The sequence below is a fragment of the Pezoporus wallicus genome, unplaced genomic scaffold, assembly GCF_028554395.1.
Source record: "Pezoporus wallicus isolate ANWC-B61680 ecotype Strahan unplaced genomic scaffold, APGP_CSIRO_Pwel_v1 contig_2384, whole genome shotgun sequence".
Taxonomy (NCBI): domain Eukaryota; kingdom Metazoa; phylum Chordata; class Aves; order Psittaciformes; family Psittacidae; genus Pezoporus; species Pezoporus wallicus.
The window spans coordinates 551,383-573,065 of record NW_026640488.1 but is presented as its reverse complement, the minus strand read 5'-3'; the positions used below and the strand labels follow the sequence as shown (position 1 = coordinate 573,065).

Here is a 21,683-nt window from a genome sequence, read left to right as displayed (position 1 = left end):
GGAATAGATGTGGATAAACTCATCACACCCCTCAGTAAAATGTCTTCAGAATGCCAGGTGACTCAAAACTTAAAAAATGAATTTTGGATGCTGATCTCTATGTTATGAAATGATATGGATTAAAATATTACATGTTTCAAGAATAAACAAGTGCTGGGCTTCCTGTTCTGTGGAATACTATGAGTTGCACAACTTCTAAGCATGTGCTCAAAGCTAATGGATGAGGGTTATCTCAGGTAGCAACAATTCATCAGTATATACCAACATTATTGAACAAATCAATTTCAAATTAATCCCTTTTATGATGTTTCTGGATCTTGTAATGTTTATTTTATGATAAAGTGCAAGAGACCTTTTGGGGAATAATCCATTTTGTAATACTCAAGAAAAATCCAATGCATGTGAGAAGCAATTTGCCTTCCCAGTACTTTTATTTCTGTGTGGCTTTTGGGCACAATTACACGTGTCACTGGAGGAAAATATTTTGTTAATAGGCTATTTTCAGATGCACTTCTCTAGAAAATCAGTACTTGCAACAAAGTCATTGAGGTTTAAGAATGTTCTCTTGGTGGTTTATGTGAACTGTGTAAATGACTTGGAGATTCTTTCATAATAAATAGTGACATAAATAGGGACTAATAAAAAAGGACTGCAAAATATTCCAAGAACAAGCTATTGAGTATTTCAGTGGTATCTTAAGAGAAAAAAATACTGTTGTTTGCCTGGTTCATTCTTCTGTTTTTATAGAAGTTGTGCTTTTATGGCTGAGTGTGTTACAGTCTTTTAATAAGTAAATTTCTTTCTCTCTCTGTCATTTCATCCCTTCTAGTCTCCAAGTTCTTCTCCAAGTTCAGACCTCTGCACTTGCACTCACAAGAGTGCCTGATTCCTAAATAGAAAGCAGCAGCATCTCTACTGCTGTCAGCGGCCTCATGGGGAAATAATCAAGAAAGGATTTTTCTTGTTTGTTTTAAAGCTGAATTAGTTTCCTATGATATTGAAGTGGGAATAGCTTCTGCTGAATTGACATGCAACGCATTATTGTGAACCTGTGTCTCACCCACAGTGCACTTCCATTATGCACTTCCAAGTGCGTAATGCATAAGATCACACTGGAGTCATTTGTTGTTGAGGTTTGCTATCTCAACAATAAAAACATACTGTTTTGGATAAGCAAATTCAGGAAATTTTTGATTGCCCAATGGGAAAGGATTGTTGGGTTGGCAGGGAGGATTGGAAGGGTGGGATTTGCAGTGTTTTATATCCAAGAATAATAGAGCGTAGTAGATGGAGATTCCTTTTTTTGAAAGTAGTAAGTTAGGGTGTGATTTCTCAGAAAGTATAAACAATGATCCGAAATGTATACAACAAAAGCTGTTTCTACCACACATGGTTTTGTACTTCATAGGTCAAAGGAAATTGCTTAAATGGTGGAAGTGATATCCCCTGCAGTCATAGCCTCAAATTATCCTTCCTGTGGCCAGGAATGCATAGGTTTAGGAAACTGTTATTCAACAGAAGAATACACAAAACAAACAAGCCAAATGCCCTATAGAAAACTTAAAGTTTCCCCAGGTATGAAGTGTGCCTTTGATTAGTGTGGTAAAGGGCATGTTGTGACAGGAAAGCGTACCTACGCACAGGTGTTCAAAGCTGGAAGCTCTTTTAGTGCTGGTCCACAGGCAGGACAAAGCCCTGAGCAGCAAAATATTTGAATACATTTGGATTTGGCATATGGTATATGAATGCTTATAAGATGGTCTTTTAATACAGTGTTTATTCACACATGTCAAACTGTATTGCATTCATTATATGTCATGTATCAACACCCTATGGCAGGCAGACATACCATAAAACTGATCTCTGTTGTCTAGTTGAGGAATATGCAGAGTTTCTACAGGCATGCTAAATCTCTGATTTGGGAAGAAAAAATAGTATTGTGCTCCTGAATGGTTAATTTCATTTTACTGGCTGTTAGCAACATCAGAGAAATGTTTTTCAGAAGCATAGACCTAACATTTCTGAAAAGCCTAGGAAGAAAGGGATTTTGTGATTATAAACCCTTTGTCTCAGAAGGTTTGAGTCAATTGGTATTTTTCTCATGAAAGTATAAAAATAAAAAGTATTAGGGCTTGTCTTGAGTTGCTCCTTCTGTGATCATGATGGTGTGCAGGTATTTATGTCTGCTTGTACCTGAAGTACATAATCTAAGAATTATATTGCACTAATCTCTGGGATGTCTTGTATGAAGATGTGGGGGTTTGTACATACAGAATTTGCTCATTTCTTGCAAAAAGAGCTTTAGAAAGAACTGTATCCTAAATTTCCCTCTTAAAGTCTGGTAGAAGGTACAAGTGTGGTAACACACATATCTGCCTATACTTGATTGGGTATCTATTTTGTTTATCATTCACGGCCTGAGAACAAGACAAGTTCCCAGTGCTGAGTCTGGTCTAGATTCTTATAATATGAACCTTTTTGGGAAGTGGTGAGAGCTTACACAGTCTGTTTCCTTTCTCTCTTGTTTCTGCAATCAGCCCCACTCTTAGATTGGCACATATGTTCACACTGGTGCATGCACACTTCTGCTGTTGCAATGCAGGAGTAACATAGGAGCAAGAATGAGGGGATGGAAATTCAGGCTCACAAAACCAAATCAGCAGCAAATGTAGCACTGGCAAATGTGTCATCTGTTGTCCAGTAATTTTTTTTTTCCTCTTATATATTGTAAAAGTGCACAGAAGGCTTTAAAGGTGACTGTAGTTAATCTCTTCAGCAAGTTAAAGAATATGGTCTTTGGATAATTACAAGTTTTTGGTCACTAGGCTTCAAGATCAAATACTCAGCCAGAGTTTGAATGTGTTCTTAGGTATGTGTTGGGGTCCTCCCACTGAGAGCCATGTATCAGTTGTGCTTAAGAGTGGGGAAAAAAGTATTACTCCAAATATAAAAAACTGCAGGAGTGCTTTGTGCTTACAAGTCTGGGGTACTGTTTAGTGTTAAAAGTGACAGACAAGTGTCCTTTCATTTGGGGGGATTATAATGTTTCGTTTTTTTTCCCTGCAATGTGCTGCTCCGGAGTTCAGCAGCATGCTGTAGAATTTAAAGCGAGTATAAAAACTGTCTTTACAATTACAAATTTGAGTTTGTCCTGGTTTTGTGGCCTTTTGGAGCAAAGGGAAAGCTATACATAAACTAAACGAAGAAGGTTACTTCCAAGCTGCTTATTAATCTCTCCTTGAACCTTCTGCCTTTTAAACAACAGATAAGGGACTCTGCTGTTGTAATGCTAAAATACATAAATAAATTCTCAGTTTTATGGGTTTTGTTGTATGTCAGTTCCTAACAGAATTGAGTGAAATTTATAGTAGATTCTGTGCAGTGGAATTAATTTGCATTGTTCTGACTCCTTACCTGAAAGAAGTGCTATAAAAAAAGAGTTGCTTTGAGCCACAGTGTGCCTTAATAGGATGGAAAACAAAAAGATTGCAGTATTGATGGCAGTTACTGCTTATCTTGGTGTGAATAAAGCAACTAGTCTTGGAAATCCTGCACAAATGCAGATCTTTTCCCCAGAAAATGCACAGTTTAGTTTGAATGAATTTGAAATGGAGAAATTTTAAATGGAAAAATGTGAGGCTCTTGACCTGATGCAATTGGCTAATATGGACCGTTGTTCCATTTAAGGTAAAAGTCAACACATGGTACCAAAATACTGATATGGTAGGATCCATTGCATTTCTACATGATGCCTTGTAAAGTTGCTGCATCAATCTTAGCATCTACATTTGGTGAGGCCTGGAGGTTTACAAAAGTATGCTCTTTGGGGATTAATGCATTCAGATTAGGACAAGGTGTATAACCTTTTTCAACAGTTGCCTATTGTGAGAATATGATTTCTCTATATATTTTGTACTTCAGTGTTGCCAGCACTGTGTAAAAGTCCACTTTCCCATTGCTTGGTTTATCTAGAGGATTGCTATTGTTACAGAAATGTTGTTACAAGCATCTTGTTACTTCTCATTATGAAGCCACTGCTGTGCTGTCAGGGGCAAAATCCAACAGAGATGGAGATAGCTACATGTTTTCCTGAAGAGTATTATGATATCCTGCTCCCTCTGGTGGCTGCTCAATTCAAGACCCATAATTAAGATAAAAAAATACAGTATTTCCCAGAAATGGAAATGCTATGTGCCCCTCTTTGCTCCCTTCAGCCAATTCATCTTTTAAAAGCTGTGGGATGGGGGTAAGAGGAGGGAGGAAGTTCTGCTTTGGGAGGTAACTGCATTGGAAGCTTCAAAGTAGTTCGAAGCAGCAAAACGGGTGTTAACTTTCCACTCATTTCTCAACAGCATTAAATGTTTATACTTAAATTTTTTTCTAGTGAGAGCACACTTTTCAGTTGAAGTCATTCTTAGCAACAAGATACTTTGAAGAAGCTTGCAAAATAAACAGAGAAAAACAATGTCTCTGGTGTGAGCCCATTTCTTCTGGGCTTTAATATTCAAGAGATGTGTGACATTACTTGAATTGGTGCTCGTGTGTAATGCCAAGCCAGCATCTAGAACTGCAGAATTTAAGCACTAAATTGAAACATTCAGCTCTTTGAGTCTCTTGTTACATTTGATACTAAATAAATTTTTTAAAGATTAAGTTCACAATAACCTTAAACAGGAGCAGTTTTATTTCTACTTTAAAATGTTAACTGCATGCTTATAGAATTTTATTTGCCTTTGTTCTTTTTCGTAAGACCAGTGTACATGTGGCTGATGTGCTTTCCCTATGTTTAGTGGTAAATAAAATATGTGAAAACAAAGGCAATGTTTCCCGTTTCAACATTTCAATTAAACATAAAGGAAAAGGGAGTTGCATTGACTTCCAGGATGAGCAGGTTGTGGCAGTGTGGCCAAGCAGTGGTGGATCTACTGACTGGATGTAGGCTGAGGGGGAGAGCTCCCAGATGCTATATTTACATGTGCTCTGACTTCTTTTCTTCCTTCTCACTGTTGTATTCACACAATGTTTTAGAAGTGGAAAGATTTTTGTCTAAATACTGTTAGACTGTGGCTGCATATGTAACGGGGAACATTGGTAACAAGCCGCACATAGCAAACAGATTTCAGTAGGAAGTCCTGCCTAGTTTTCTAAAGTGCTCACAGGTAAGGAAGCTACATGAACAAACTATGAGGATGGAAGGAGCCCTTCTGGGTGTGTTTGAACAACTGTTGCTGTAACTCTGGTTTGAGCTGTACCATCCTGTTTCCAGCTATCAGCATAGTGCATGGTGTGATGAAATGGAGATCACTGTGAGTCAGAAACACAATAAACTATACATTGTGTGGCTATGACAGCTTGGTGGGAGCACCTACAAATAGAAAAAGCATTAGATACTTCTTTGAGCAGTGTTGATATGCAGTAATTTTTTACTGCTTCAATGAAAACATAATCAAATGAGCACTTAAAATGTGGAGAGGAAAATATTTCTTTTGTACATGAAATAAAACTACAGAAGCAAATGTGTGTTAAAAGAAATTTTATTTCAAATGCAAGAGCTTTAAGCTTAAAAATACAATCTGAGTATTTTTTAATTTTTTTTTTTAGGAAGACTCTTATTCTTCTGTAATGTCAAGTTTTTTAGTGAAGTGTTTACTAACACAAGAAAAATGGCCTTCTGTTTAAAATACACACAGATGGAATCAGAAGCAAAATTACCACGGTCAGGGGAGGTTATATATAGCTGTAAGTGTATCCTTCTAATTGCACGGTGGATCTTTCCATAATAAATTATTAAAATCCCCTCTGATTTTAGCATATATGTATTTTAGGGGAACACAAATCTCAATTGCTTCTTTCAGGTAGTTCAAACAGTCATGTGATAAGAGATATTCTGGACTTAACAATGTAAGTGGTAATATGTGAACTCTAATAACACAATAGAGTGGTTATTTTGTAATGCTTGCATGATAATCTTAACTCTTACGAGAAGTGTTTTATACTTTGCATATCAGAGCTTTCAAAAATAAAACTTTTCGAAATGTATCTAGAGTTGGCTTTAGCAACTGATAAATTGTTCAGCAAAATAAGTTTGAGTTGATGTGATTGTATCGTTTAGATTTTTATTTGCAGGTCAATCTCATCAGTGCAAATAAGTTAAGTGAAATGGATGATAAACAAAACCCTTTCTAAAAGCACAGAAAGGATCAGTATCTAGAACACCCAGAAACTGAAGAGTTAATGATGGGGCTGCACTGGATTCAGTGTATTTGCAGATGTTGCTGCAACCAACTGCTGATTTTATTCCCATCCTGTCAGGGAACTCTGCCAGCTGTGATTCATGGAATGATTTTTTTGCGCTGAGTAATCTGTGGTTTTTCCTTTTTTCCTCTTCCCTCTCCTTATTTTTACCCTAAAGTCCTATTCATTTCAGCTAAAGGGAGGGGAAGCTTCCAAAGCATTAATACAAAACATTACATACACTGTGTTTTGACTAGAGGAATTTTAACAAACATTAAACTTGCAGTAATTTTACATAGTCTCAGACAGAGTAGTCCAGCAGAAAAACAGTTGTATGACAGAATTAGCTTTTGGTTTTGCTAGTCATATAGTGTCACAGTTCTTTTAAGACTTCTGTACTAATATTGCTAAAGAACATCCAACTTCTGTGCTGATATTATGCCTCCTTTCTCACAGATCGCTCTGAAAGAAATAAACCAGACTGCCGCTCTTCAGGGTAAGAACCATATTTCTGTATTTATTCTTCCCTTCTTTTCCTTTTTTTTCTCCTTATTTTTTTCCTTGTTTGGGATGAACTAGGAAATTGTCCAGAAAAATAAAATGCCATTCTTCTACTTCTCTGTTTTGGTAACAGTAATGAAATACCAAAATAATTGTGTTAAGGGCAATGTTTTCATATTCTTTACAGGCAAAATTTTCCAAGGAATTAACAGGGCTTATTAAACTGTAATTCTGCGCACTTCAAATCCAAAGGCTTGTTTATGTATCACATAGAGGGTTGTTTGGTAAAACTGTGGTTTAAGACAAGGAGCTCTTATGACTTTTGCTTCTTTGGATTGTTTGCTTCTGTAACAAGAAAAATAATTCTTGGTTCAGTCAAGAATAGCAACACTTTATTATTTATTCCATTAAACTCATAACTATCATACCTAAGGGTTTAATACAGAGAGAAGCAAACAAATGTGTTGTAAACAAAACAGATGTGCACATACATTTTGGATTTAGAATTTCCATCAGCAATTCCCATGAACTTTTCAGATATTGATTTGCAAGGCCACATCTTCCCTTTAGCTTCTGTAGTTCTCCTTCTTCTCCTCTTGTTTTTAAAAACAATCTCATTCTCTTTTGCCTTATTTCTACGCCCTCCCTTTCAACTCTCCACCAGGGAATAGGATCTCAGCCGTATGCTGTGGTGGATAATGAGATTTTAATGAAGTAAAGTGATAGAGCAGACCAGCTAACACTGGCTCTTCCACTCCTTTTTGAAAAGACTTTCCAAAGGATGCCCCTGGTGTCCAGCCTTCTGACATGACATGGCCTTTTCATTTGATTTTTACAGTCTGATTTTTTTCTTTGTTACATTTTTATGGTACAGTGGTGTAGCTTTTATAGCTAGAAGAACAGAGGGAACTGTAGCCTTTTTTTACAGCACAGCTGATGGGTTGTATCTATTGTGTGATGTGATGGAAGAGAGAATGCTTTTCCCTTCCCTCCCATATCCGCAACAGCACTGTAGGTGTTTCCAGCAGTGTGTTTAAGTTGCAGGGGAGTATTGCCTTTGTCTTTGATTACCTACATTACTTATGTCTGCTTAAAACATTACTGTATGTCCTGGTTTCCTTCTGTAATTAAAAATACTTGGCTTTTTTCTTCAAAATGATGCAGTTACATGCAAGTCTACATGTCTGAAGTTTTACTAGATCATGTCATATTACAATAATGTCAAATCCAAGTCATTGTCAAAAGGAAATCTGATTTTATAAAGATCTTTAGTTGAAGCTTGAAGCAGCTTCAGTCTGTTTCCCCTTCTTCTGGCTGGTCCTCCCCACCAGTATCATTTTGGTCTGGAGTATTTTAGAAGTTCTAATTTGGAGCCAAAAGCAAAGTGAAACTTCTGATTTTTTTATTTTTTTTTTTTTCCATGGAACAGGAATTTCACGTTGGACCAGCCCTCACAATAGAACATTGCCCTCAGTTGTCTGGGTTACAGATTCCAAATTCTCATTTGGAAAACACAGGGAAATTAGCAGTATGATGTAGGTGGCTCATAATGTTCAGCAAAAAGCAGCTCTCAACAGTCTTTTATTCCAACTAGTAGCGCATGTGCTTTCTAACCATGTATTATGTATCTTCTGCTCCCTTTTCAATCTTGCTGGCCATCATGTCATGATTGTTCTGCTTTCCAGGATGAGCTATGAGGAAGAAAAGTCATTGTTTAAAGGGTAGTGTGGTTTTATGCGCACCTCGCTGCTGCTTCTAGGTTAGAGCAGGAGCAGCCTGCCTTATTTAGATGACGTACTGTGCTAATTGATATTGCTACACTCTGTGGTTCATTTCTCATTATAGTTGGAAGCATAACCCTGTGGCGACAAATTGCTGGGTCAGATTCTTATCCCCAATCTGGCCGTATCATGTCTGGGAAAAGAGCTGCAGGCGCATGAAGACTGGAGCCCCTTGCTGTAAGAGCTGAGGGAAAACTAAATAGTGAAGTGTGCAAGACTTCAATTAAAGTGCAAAGCACACTTCTTGTGTAACATGGGCAGCATTTCAGAGCTGTTTGAGTTCCATTTGGGACAGTTTTATGGCTTATGCCATTTTATAATGAGCTACTGCACACACAACACTTTTTTCTCTGGGGACAGTTCATGACAAAGGAAAAAGAAAATAAAGTTGCTCAAGGGCATCTTGTCTACTGTCTTCTTAAGCTACATGTGCTGGAATGCATCTCCTAAAAGAACAATGTGCCATCCCGTTCATCCTCTAAAGTGGAACAAAAATGATCCTGCAGGTCTTTGTACTTGGACTTAAGGTCTAGTAACAAGAATTTCTGTACTAGAATTCCTATAAAATAGTGGAGATGGACATGAGAATAGTAGGTGACCAGATAAAGAGCTATCCAGTGAACCTCAAGAAAGGTAGATATCTTAAGATGAAATAGTGGGTGTAGGTGTTCCCAAGAGAGAGCCAGAGAAGTAGAAGTTTTTTCATAAAAAGCCCTGGTGAGTTCTTGCCCAGCAGTCTTGATTAAATTAATCACAAATGTGGAACACTGGGATAAGAAGAGTTAAAAAAAAAAAAGCCAAATCCAACCACCACCACCACCTCCTCAGGCTCTGTAAGGTTAAGTTTTAGTCTGGAACACGATCAGCTTAATAAACACGTGACAATATTTCTTGTGATTGCAGAGGTCTAAACTTGTCCTTTCCAACATCATGTTCTTACGTGTTTCTGTGTCTCTGTATTTCTAGATCAGCTTGTGCTTGAGTCTCCACAGTATGAGGGATAAAGTGCTCATATACAATGAAATAGGAACAGTTTTAGAGCATAGCTTGGACATAATTCATTTGCAGTGAGAAGCATATAAAAACCTGTTCTAGATAGAACAGTATAAAAATGACATTTAATATAGTTCTTTTTATTATAAGATGATACTATTTAGATAATGCAGGGTGAGGCATGTTTATAGCAGTATCAAGATCTGTGGCAAATATTCTGGTTATGTCATTAGCCTAACAGATGTTTAGTGTGGAAGAAATGCTGCAAGAAGGTAAAGTATTCTGAGTGGTGATACTGGGATCTAGCACGACACTGGGAAGACATTTGGGGAGTGGGTGAATCAAAACGTATGAGTAATGTTTTAAAAGGAGGGAAATGGATACTAGATAATGCTCACAAAATTTGCATTAATGCACATTTGTCTCGTTTGGCAATTAGCAACCATCTGGCATGCAGGAGAGTTTAGATAGAGAGGAGAAGCAGAACAGGGCCTGTGGATATCTTTTTCATGCACTGATTTTTTTGTTAAATATTAGCACATTAGTAAGATTAAAACAGATGGTCTCTGAATCTAAATAATGCTTATTGCTATGTTAAACTTTTATCAAAAAATGTGTAATTTCATGACCTAATACTAACCATCCTTTAATGGCTGTATTTCAGACAGTGTTAAAGATATGTCTGTACTGGCAACTGTGATCTGTAATTATCATTATTTCTTGATTTTACTGGCAGGTCATGCAGTGTTGGCTCTAATAGCTTCAGGTCATGCACTACTGTAACACAGGTCAGTTAGGTCAAAAGAAGCAGCCCCTTTAGTCTTATGCTTTTAAAGGTTTTCCAACTAAAAATTATATGATGAGAATAGAACAGAAGATTTCAGGCATCCACATATTTGCAGCTAATCTCTGAACATCAGTAAAGCTCATAGAAGGAACTAGATTAATTTCATTATGCTTTTGGGTTTTTTTTTTCCCTTTGGGGTAAGGATTATGAATGAAAAAAGTTCCTGAAACACAGTCTTGTAATGTGATACCATTCGCTGTAGCTGCCCTGACCTTGGAGATGAGAGGATGAAGGTAGCTAAACACTGCAACAATTTATTGAGACTTAGTAGCATATCAATCACCTGAAGAGATTTTGATTCCTAAAATCTAGGAGTCTACTGTGAGAGCTTGCCCTCAAATTGGGGAGGGGGAAGAAAATAATTAGTTTGTTTCTAGAAATAGTTTCTAGGTTTTACTGGCATATAGTCTGCCTGCTGATTGCAATGTGCTTAAGTTCTTTAACAGCTGGTTGCCTTCATTTGATTGAACTAAATTGGTCTTTTTTATTTTAAATACATCAAGTCAACAATGCAAATAGACACAACCCTTCTTTTGTTCCTTTATAAAGGAGCACTTGAAGTGGCTGATCAAAGAGTCTATGGATCCCTTTAGTGAGTATCTGGTAAATGAAGCTATCATTTTTATGAATGGCATTTTGTATCTTACTTTGGGTTTATTTTTTCTTATACAGCAGAATGCCATTAGTGAAGGCTTCTCTGCATTTCTGTATTTCTTCTACTGTGTAATGTTGATCTTGTGAAGTTATATTTAATAAATATTACAGTAATGATCTAATTATATCTTAAGAATGTGAAGAAAGTGAGAGGTGGTCTTGTACCCCTACTGAGGACGTGTACTTCTCTGTTGTGCCTTAGTCAAATCAGCAGTGTGGAGAGACTTTTGATGCTACTGCTGCTTCTGCACTGAGAAATCACAGAATGGTGGAAACATTGGCGGTAAAGGACTTCTGCAGGTCATGTAGTCAAACATCTTGTTCATAGGGGGGAAGATCAGGCCAATGGATGTCTTTTTCTAGCCAAGTCTTGAAAACCACCCTGGAGAGGGAGATTGAGCCCACTTATTTGCAGCCCACTTACAGACTGCTTGTCTGTCTTGTCCTAACTTTATTTCCAAATGATGATGCTGTGGGAGACAGTGTCAAAAGAATGAGTCTAAATCTAGCTCTTCAGTTCAAACACTGGACTACTTAATACCCACAAGGACCAGATTCATTCCCACAAACATTGTGAAATATAGTTTTTCATTGCTGTCGTTCAAAAGTCTGATATTATCCACTGGCAATGTCTGTATTACCCTGTCAATGCAGCTGTTCCACAAGCAAATGTCAGGCTTTTGCCCATCCACCCAATGTTATAGGCTGTAATACAGATCTGAAGTTTCAGACTTGAGCCTTGCTGATACTCATCTGGAAGGGAAGGGTTGTGTGCAGAAGAAAGAATGAATGTTGGGGAATGATGCTCATTTCATCATTACATTCTTATTCTTTATATTTAGCTTTTATGATTTTTTTAAGGCTTGGGAGTAGCAGGTTACTCTTAGGTAATGAAAAGAGCAACGTCCTACTTTTGTACACCCCTAGTAGGTCAGAAGTTTATATAATAAAAAGTGTCAAGTCTCCTTCCTAAACCCTTGGGGTGCAGTTTCATGATTGCCCTGAGCTGAGTTCATCCTGTGCCACTCCAGAAGGAAGGATCTCATTCCCTCCTTTGGGCTGTAATCAGTGCTCATGTGGTTAGCTGGACCAGAAGGTGGGCTCCATGGGAAAAAAAAATAGCTGTGTCTCCACTTTACAGATGAAGCAGGTTCAGCAGAAGGGGCAGAGTAACTTCTTGTAAATTGCACATAAATCAATAACAGAGCTGGCAGTAGGGACTCAGTGTCTTGACTTTGTTGTTTGTATCTAAAAAGTAGGATCGTGTGGCTCCATTTTTTTCATTCTGAGAGCTAAATTTTGGACTCAATCACTTGGAGTGTGGTGCAATCCCACTGCTTAACTATGGATTTAAAATGGTGAAATTTGAGACTGGAATCTGCTTATGTTTCTGTCTTTTGTTTATCATGTGTTTCTGGTCAGCAGCACGTGCTGTGCACATCAGAGGTGTACCTCCTGGGAGTAGAATAAGCTGGAGCAATTTTGTGCAGTGTATTCGTTTGCTGTAATAAATCTTTATGTTTACTTTATTCATTGCAGTGTTAATTTTCCCTGCTCAATTTATACTTATGTGTAAATGAGGGGTGGGGAATCAAAAAATCACAGGTAGAGCAGAGGAATAAATGGCAGATGGGTTCAGCTTAGTTGCTGGCAACTGGGGATTTTATGGGTATCTAGAGCCTGTGGGTATTTGTTTTAATGCTGCCAGTTCATCACTGTGTTGGGGATTTTTGGCTATTCATCTCACAGATAGTGGTAAAGAATTACTGTGAAGGGTGCATCTTAGCCAGCCTTCCAGGTTCCTTATTCTTAATGAGAGAAGAGGGATTGGTTTTAATAAAAGAGCATTCTGTTGCTTGTTTCTGCAAAGGGAATTTTGAAGGACTGCTTGATTTGGTGTGCTGAACAATTCCTTCCGTTGTCTGGGCTGCCCTCCAGTGCTTATGCTAATTCATAATGGAAAATACTGCTGAGAATGAGATGGTTGGTGAAAGAATAAAAGAAAAAGGTTCACTCTCCTTCTTCTCTCAAAGGATTTTGGTGCTTTTCTGGGCATCTTGTGTACATGAGCAAGTTTCACTTTCCAATTGCCTTTCAGAATAGACTCCTGCAGAAGGTACTGAGGACAATCCAGATACAAGGCCACTCTCCTTGTGCATTAGAATTGTTCGGGGCATAAAAAGCCATGGTGGACCTTAGTTCTAGAAAAAGTGGTTTCAGGAAGCGCACAATTACACACATCACAGGTTTTTTTTAATCATGGAACTTTCCTTTTAAAGGCAATTTTGACCAGATTTCAAATTTTTCCTATAAAATGGCAATAATTCTCTTTAAAGAAAACACATGGCTTTGTCTTTTAACCCAGCTTTGAGGTGGATGGAAGAGGTGGGGAGAACTGGAATTCTCTGTTAATAAGTAACATGTGATGGACCAAATTAATCAGTCATGGTTATAGTTCTGTTTCTTTATGATTATTCCTTTTTTCTCACAACAACATTTTGGTGGCAAATAGCACATGAAGTTAATCTGATGGATGGGAAAAGTGCTGGAAGAGGATTCTTTCCAAAAGTATTTGTAATAGGATCAAAGGAAACAGAGGAGGAGGAGCTGCTAAGGGAAGCCTTTGGAATAGGTGTCAGGGCTGAGGAAGGAGACTCAGCAGGTTGTATGTACACTTCAGGCTCAGAAGTAGCAGTAGTTTGGTTCTCTCTGAAAAAAAAATAAAAATAATTATGTTGATATTTTAAGAGTACTGGAGCTGATACTTGAGCTGTGATTTATTTCCCATAGGATTTAAATAGGTTTCTGTTTAGTTTAGGACAGTATCCACATTTTCCTTCACCTTTGGAATTTGAGTGGGAGAGCTCAGTTTGCTGTTGTATTGTGTTCGTTTCCATGGCCTCTTACTCAGCTGTGCACAAGAGAGAAGTGATTGTTACCGCTTGTTTTTTTCTTCTCTTTTTCTTACTGCTCACCTACTTTGTCATTTCATTGAAAGTTACTCTTTGGTGTCTGCAGATCTTTCTAGTACAGATAATCGGTTACCTTAAGTAGCATCTGATTTTTGGGAGGTTGAGCATTGAAATGGTTGATCAAGTACTCTTTCAAAGCATGTTACAGTTGCATCCACACTACATCATGGGAAAAAATATTCCTAGTGAGGCCTGTCACATTGTTAGTTGCTTTCTTCCTACTGTATTTCTGTCTAATGCTTGCTGTGCAACTTGCACAGCTGTACTTTAGGCTCTGATCCTGTCATTTGTGAGACACTGCATTTCTGATTTTGCTACAGGATTTCTCTTTTCAAAAGCAGGCTTTTGCTCACTGCAGGTACCTAGTTTTGACTATCTGTGAGAAACTATAGCCTCACCTGAGCTAGTACTAGCCCGTGCAGACAAGGATGAGCTGCTTTTGCATGTTTCCAGCTGCTTAAGCTTCAGGAAGAGATCTATGATTCAGTGGTACAAAAAGTCATGTTGCCTGATCGCTTGGAGGCAACAACCAAGGCAGGTCACCAGCAGGTCCCTTGCTACAGATGACTGAAATTAGACCACACAACCTTAAATGTGGAAAGTATTTATGTAAGTATGGTCTTTGTAAGTCTACATAGCCACATCTGAATCTTGGGAGTGTTGTTATGAGAGGTTTGTTGTCTGTTCAGGTTATAATGGACATTCCTATCTCCTGAGGCTTGAGGCAAAGGTTGACTTCTAATTAAAGAGAAGGTCCAAATCTAATCATAGTGTTACACACAAACATAGTGTTACACAAACAATTATTACTTTGTTAAATCTCTCTTTTGAACTACAGCACAATATCAAGTTCAAGTGAAAGAAGTACATCAGTGATCTCATGTTATATTAAGCAATATTTTTTTCTTGGAATAAATGTTTAGTTGAAAGCAATAGCTTTGGTTTTACTATTATAATTCTTCTAGTCCATGTTATCTGGGCTTCTGCTTCTCCATCCCTTCACACACCAGCATCTAGTATTAATATAGCATAAGTTCAAATAATTCTAAATCATTTTATGATTGGATGAATTCAGGAAGTTTGTTCCCTCTCCCAAGAACCCAGTTTCTTTTGGGCAGCTGCTTTTAAGACCATTGTGTTTCTATTGTCCCTTCTAAAATATTAGGTCTGTGCTGACAGGTGAAGGTTAGACAGCTAGGAAGGAAGAGGACAGTATCATGGTCCAAGTACAGTCATGACAGCTGCAGGAGAGGCTTTGTCACCACACCTTACTACTGTATAGGACAGAAGATTATTTGCGTTACTGCCAAATCTATCTTCTTCCTTCTGAGGCTGTTGACAAGGAAATGTGTTGTGTTAAATGAACATTTTACAGTGTAGGCAGACTACCACTGCTTTTTGTTAATAACAGCATTTTTTTTTCGACCTAGGATAGATCTGAAATGACAACACAGTTCTCTGTATTTCCTTTAATTACTATTCCCATACTGTCTTTTGTATTATTATTTTTTTTAATTATGTCTGTATTTGAATTGACAAAATGTGTTTGTTAGTGAAGTAACTGCTTTGCTGAAGGCACTAAACAGGTATTTTGCGCTAAACAAAGATGTACTTGAATGGAGATAAAAAGCAAAATCATTAACATTCCTGGAGGGCATAAAACAGAAATTACCAATATTATTTTCATGTTAAAAAAAATATTCAGAATTTTCAAATGTCTTTAAAATTAACCCAGAATTTGTCCTTTTATGTTGAGATTTATCTTAGAATCATAGAATCATTTAGGTTGGAAAAGACCTTTAAGATCATCAGGTCCAACCATTAACATAACACTGCCAAGTCCACCACTAAACCATGTCACCAAGTCCCACATCTACACATCTTTTAAATACCTTTAAGGATGGTGACTTATCCACTTCCCTGGGCAGACTGTTCCAGTGCTTGACAACCCTTTCACTGAAGAAATTTCTCCTACATCTTTTTTTACAGGGAGAGGACCACTTCCCTAGTCCTGAGGGACACACTGTTTCTGCTAAAAGCCAGGATGCTCTCTTTCCATAAGCCCTGCTAACTCCTGTGCAAAGATCCTTCTCCCACTTTGAGATAGGTGTAGCGCATCTGTGGCCTGTAAGCCTGGTGTCATGTAAACTGACCCATGATCAAAAACTCCAGAGTTGTGCCGGTGACACCAGTCTCATAGCCGGGTATTGATCTGCTGGCTTTTTCTGTTTCTTCCGTCATCATTTCCTACAACTGGAAGGATAGAAAAGAAAACTGCTTGCGCTCGTGAACCCTTAACCAGTCATCCCAAGGCCCTGAAGTCTCAATTGCTCTTGGGTTTCTTGTTGCGACTTCATTGCTGCCTACCTGAAAAGTCGATAATGGACAATCATCTGAAGGCCTTAGCAGGGTAGGAAGCTTCCTCTTCTCATATTTAACCAAGGCTCCTGGGAGGCACCAGACTTCCCTAAGAAGTGGATCTGGTCTGCATATTGAGCCATCTGTTTCCTTCAGAAAAGGGTCTTGTATGACTGCAACCCATCTTTTTTCTTTCATGGAAGCAGTTTTGATGCAGGGTACAGGCTGACTTCACCTTGGCGACTCCTCTATGCTATATAAACCATCGTCTTCATCGTTGTTTCCTTGCACTTGTGGAACCTCATAGCTTTTGTGCAAGGGCACTTGAGCAGGTGGGGCAGTCACAGAGAGGATGCGCCAGCTGCTCCAGGCAGGAACTTAATTGCCATTGCCCCCTGTCCCTTAAGCCACTGCGTTCAGCCAGGTGGACAAAGGATAGGGAATCTTCCCTATCATAGAATCATAGAACAGATAGGGCTGGAAAGGACCAACTCTAAAGGATCATCAAGTTCCAGCCCCCCTGCCATGGGCAGGGACACCTCATGCTAAACCATGTCACCCAAAGTTCTGTCCAGCCTGGCCTTGAACACTGCCAGGGATGGAGCATTTGCAACCTCCCTGGGCAACCTATTCCAGTGCCTCACCACCCTAACAGGAAAGAATTTCCTCCTTATATCCAATCTAAACTTCCCGTGTTTAAGTTTTAACCCGTTACCCCTTGTCCTGTCACTACAGTCCCTAATGAAGATCATTCTGTCTGCCTGTTGGACCTGTATCAGGGAAGGTGGGGTGCAGGTGAAATAGTCTGTGCCTCCCTTGCACTCCCTCATACTCCCCACCCTCCTCCCAGAGCTCTTATCACTAAGCAGAGGAGTTCCTCCACATGGGCACACCTTCCACAGGCATGCTCACTGCTGCTGTCCAATACTGGCACAAGAGCAGGGCACACCCAATGCCTGTCACTGGGGCATCAGTGTATTCCCACCAGAGCTCTGTCTGAGCAGCCACATCAGTCGTGGTGGGTGCAGAGCTCAGGGAGGCCATGGCTTTCTGCTGGGTGGGTACCACTGATCCCTGGGGGAGCTGGCAGGGCATCAGCACCCTTCTGTGTGAAGTGCTGCGCAAACCAGCTGATGGGCCATGCTCTGCTCACTAGGGCTCCATAAGGCCTTCTTTCATAGGTGCGAGTGGCTTGGCTGCTGTTGCTACTGGTCCAGCCCGGGTCCTGTCTGCTACTGTGGTGTGAACTGTGGGTTCCTGGTGGCTCTTCGCTCCCCTGAGGTTCCCCAGTTTGGGAACCCCTCTTTGCATTATGCTAGAGTGCTCCATTGCCAATCGTGCCAGCAGCAGAGCCAGTCACCTTGGCAACTGATCCTATTAGAACTGAAGTATCGTTAAAATGGCAAAGCCTTCAAACAGGTGACCTCCTTTCATCCTAAAAAACAAGTACGAGTGTAAAGGTGGTCTTTATGGAGCATACCTACTCCAGTATTCATATTCTATCTTTGCTTATTTGTGAAACAAAAGCCTAAGGAAGAAGATAAGGAAAAAGCAATTGTGCATTGGAAAGTATCAATGCATTTTGTCAGCATCCAGATTTGTACGGCTCAGAGCCTCTGAGAGGGGATGCTTGGTATTTAATAGTGCTCAGTGGGGTTTCTATATTTATGGTTTTTTAATTCGTATGCACTTTTAGTACCCATAAAATTTTGTGGCAAGCACTGCCACAACTTAACCTCATATTTCGTGTTTTCAAGGCTCTTTTGACTCTTTCAAACTTGGTATCTGCTAGTTTTATATAATGCTTTCTACGTCCTGTAGTGTAAGAGGCTGAGCTGCCATTTCCTATAGCTTTGCTACTTGTAAAAGAACTTCTTGTTCTAGGTTTAAATGGATGGTGTTAATCAATTAGGCAGTCTTAAGGAAAAGGTCTTTATTGCTTTTGGAGGCCCAGAGGCATAGTAGCAAGGGAAAAGGGAGATAAGGTTATTGGCTGATATGAGGAAAAGGACAGGAAGAATTCATTGCCTTTGAAGTAAAGAGCATCGCTGAGAGTGGAGGTTACAGAAATTACCTGTTGTGTTATCTGAATCCAGAGCCTTTAAGCTGTACTGGAGTTGTTTTTTTGTTTAAAAAAAAAGTCATTTTCTAAGCCTGCAAAGATTTGAGATCAGATGTCAGAGGTCAGAGATTAAGTGGGTTTTATGAGCCACACTGGTCCCTGTTTTTTGTGTTCTTTCGGTCACATGAGTAAGCTGGACCTGATACTTAGTGTCTCTTTCATTTCTGCTGTCTAATTTGTCTGATAGCATAGGTGGACTGACTGAAGTGCATGGAAGAGCATATGGAAGAGCTGTGTGTCTGGGGGATTCTTAGAGTCTAGGGAGGGGCGCTGATTTTCGTGGCTATGAAGTATTTTGGCAAGTTATCTTTCGTAACTGTTGCTCCGTCAAGGTCTGGTTCAGTCTGTTCTACAAGTTGTTTGTTTCTGAAGCTGGATTTAGTTGAGTGGTGAAGGTGATGATAATGATTATTTCTTCCAAGCTATAACCATCCATTAGAGGCTGCCATATTTATTGATTTGCTGTATAATTTGTGGTCCATGATGTTGTAAGACAGCTAAGGTTGTATGAATGAGGGTGGAGGAAGTTTCCCTTGTCTTGTAGTATGTTTGCATAGTGACTTACTCAAAGATGAGATCTCTTTCATCGGAAAAATGTCCCCAGAAGTTAAAGGCCTTCTCTCAGTTGTTAAGGTAGGTATTTTGAGGCTTTTATGGCAAATTCAGTGCTGTGCCTGCCTATCAGGGTTTTGCAGTATGTTTGAAATAGGTGCAGGTTTGGTAGGTGTAGGTTTAAATATCTGTTTCACTCTGATGGTTGATGCTTCTATTTCACACTTGGAAAAGATTTCAGTATGTAAAAATTTTGCTGGTTTTGCCCACCTTGGGCTAACAAAGATACTACCTTTACCTCTATAGACTGTACCTTACCTACATCCTTGTAGAGTCAGGATTACAAGACTTGAAAAGTAAACTTTGATACTTATCTTTGACCTTAATCTCGGAGTTGCTGGATCTTTGTGAATGAATAAAAAAGGAGTGCAGTGTAAGGTCATATTTAAACACTATAGACCTACAGATGTATGGTTTGTTGTTACTTAATGACAGTTTCTGACAAATTGTTTTCTGTATTTTGTAACCAAAAGCTCGTCAGTATCTATGGTATAGAAGAAAAGGAAGCATTTCAGTGTTTTTGGATAAACGGCAAGGGGAGAGTGTGTAAGGCAAACATGCCATTTCTCTAACTGATGTGCATGCAGGGCACTTGCTGGCAAGACAGGTCTAGTGAAGGGTGTGGTTATAAGATTTTATTTTACAATGTCTGTGCACTGTGCATTCTGTAAGGGCTGCTCTTACAAGTTCATGGACCTCATGTACTGTAGGGTGTAACTGGGTGAGTCAGCAGTCCATTGGAACAAGATGTGATCACACATGAAAATAGTTTTACTTTTGTGAAGCTTTAATATGTGAGGGTTGAAAATGGGTGTTTCTGCCTTTTCTTTAATTATTTTATTTATTAATATAAATGGCTAGTTTGAAGCCAGTAAACCTTTTTACTATGACCTTGTAATATTCTTGCATGCAGTTTTTGACTGTTGGTTGCAATTAAAGTGTAGGTTTTTGTTTCCTGTTTCTTGTTTTTAAGCGCTAAGACTTCACTGTATTTTATGCATATGTATAAATACATCTGTCTTATAAACTGTATCTTCACAACAAATGTCTTTGCTCTCAACATATCTATATTGCTTTAATCTACAGTTAAAACAATGAGGAAATTTCTTTTCTTTTCTCACTTGGATAAAGCTTGAACTCCAGCACATTTCACACTCTGATGGCCTACGAAGAAGTTGAATTAGGCTAAAGGAGCATGGAAATCTTACGAGATGGGATTTGTCAAATAGTTCAGCATTGGCCATTGTTATACTTTGAAATTCTCAAAGGTGCTCACTTGATTTTTTTGGCACTGAGGCCATACTAGTATCCAACACTTCTGGTAATCCCATTCTGTGGCTTCGGTTGAACTTTACATTTTGGATGCTTCCCCATCGACTCTTTTGTATTTCAGAGCTGACTAGGCAGGATCCAGACACTATCTTAACTGCTGAGTGTAGAAGCTATTTGGTACTGTCTTTTGGAAGTGAGACTCAGTTATTCATCTGCCAGAGGTCTTAAGATGCCTCAAGATTCCCCAGGAACTCCTTTCTTATACATACACTAGTTTCCTCCTCAAAGAATTCACAATAGTTGAAGCAAATGGGCATCTATTTTACAGATTATTTTTACACAGGAAACAAACAGATCTAGGGAAAATAAGAAATACCTATACCTTGTTCCCTTGGTTTGATTGCTGATCTGAAGTCTTTGAAGTCTGTATGCTTGCAAGCACTTGAGCCTTCTCCTCTGGATTCCTCACCTCCAGCTCATGCGTCCTGTGGGTCGTGCTGAGTTCTCACCCTTGCAGTCAGTGCCCTTTAATTCATTTGTTCCTCTCTGGAGCCATGCTCTGTTGTGTTTCTATACCTAAGCTTCTCAGCCTCTTTTCAAAAGGCCAGCCAAAATACATTTCATTACTTAGGGTGATTTAACACCCCTGTCCCTTCCCTATTCTTTTCTCTGCTGACCTGTAGGTAACAGATTTTGTAGGGGTTTTAAATACTCACTGTTGTAAAGTGAGTGTTACCTGTTTTGTTAGTAATCACTGTTAATGCTTTTATTCATATGAGTACATTCACATGCCGCTTTCCCCCTTTACAAAACCTCAACACTATACCTATCTGTTCTGTGAAGTACATAAATGATTTGAAGAAAATCTAATATTCATACTTAATAATAGTTAAAGCCCTAGTAAAAGTATATTGAATCCTGTGTATCCAGATCTACAGATTTTCTTTATGCCTTTGTCCTGTTCATCCCTCGTGATTAAACCAGGTTTTATTCATCTGTGATGTCAATTACAAAGGTGCTGGAGCTCATTCAGCCACCAAATTGTATTTGATGTACAGGGATGTATGAAGCAAGCAGAATGTCCTGTCAGTGGCTAGAGAGGGCTTTGATTTACTGGCTGAAATGCTACTGCAAATATTTGATCCAAAGAACCATTCTTTAACTGTAAAAGTAGGACACTGTCATCTTTCCCCATTTGCGAATGGAACTACATAGACTTTAATGGTAATGAATTTCTATCAGAAGAATCTGCAGTTTACCTCTCTTTTATCTGAAAGAGCTGTTTTTTCCCTTCATTTTTTTAACACTTTTGTGCTTGAGTATGTTGCTGGCTGGGG

General features: G+C 38.9%; 1 protein-coding gene across 4 annotated transcripts in view; it reads left to right on the top strand.

The window, feature by feature from the left end:
• Positions 1-21,683, top strand: part of SH3D19 (SH3 domain containing 19) — an 81,137-nt gene that overhangs the window by 10,506 nt on the left and 48,948 nt on the right. For 3 of the 4 annotated variants that reach the window (XR_008973467.1, XM_057419025.1, XM_057419027.1), the window contains exon 2: positions 6,691-6,730. Coding sequence is in view for 1 of the 4 variants with exons in the window: in XM_057419025.1 (XP_057275008.1) it covers positions 6,691-6,730 (40 nt within the window). In the remaining 3 variants the exon portion in view is untranslated. Of the gene's footprint in view, positions 1-6,413; positions 6,731-21,683 lie in introns of those variants that run through there. The other variant, XM_057419026.1, reaches the window with a different exon arrangement.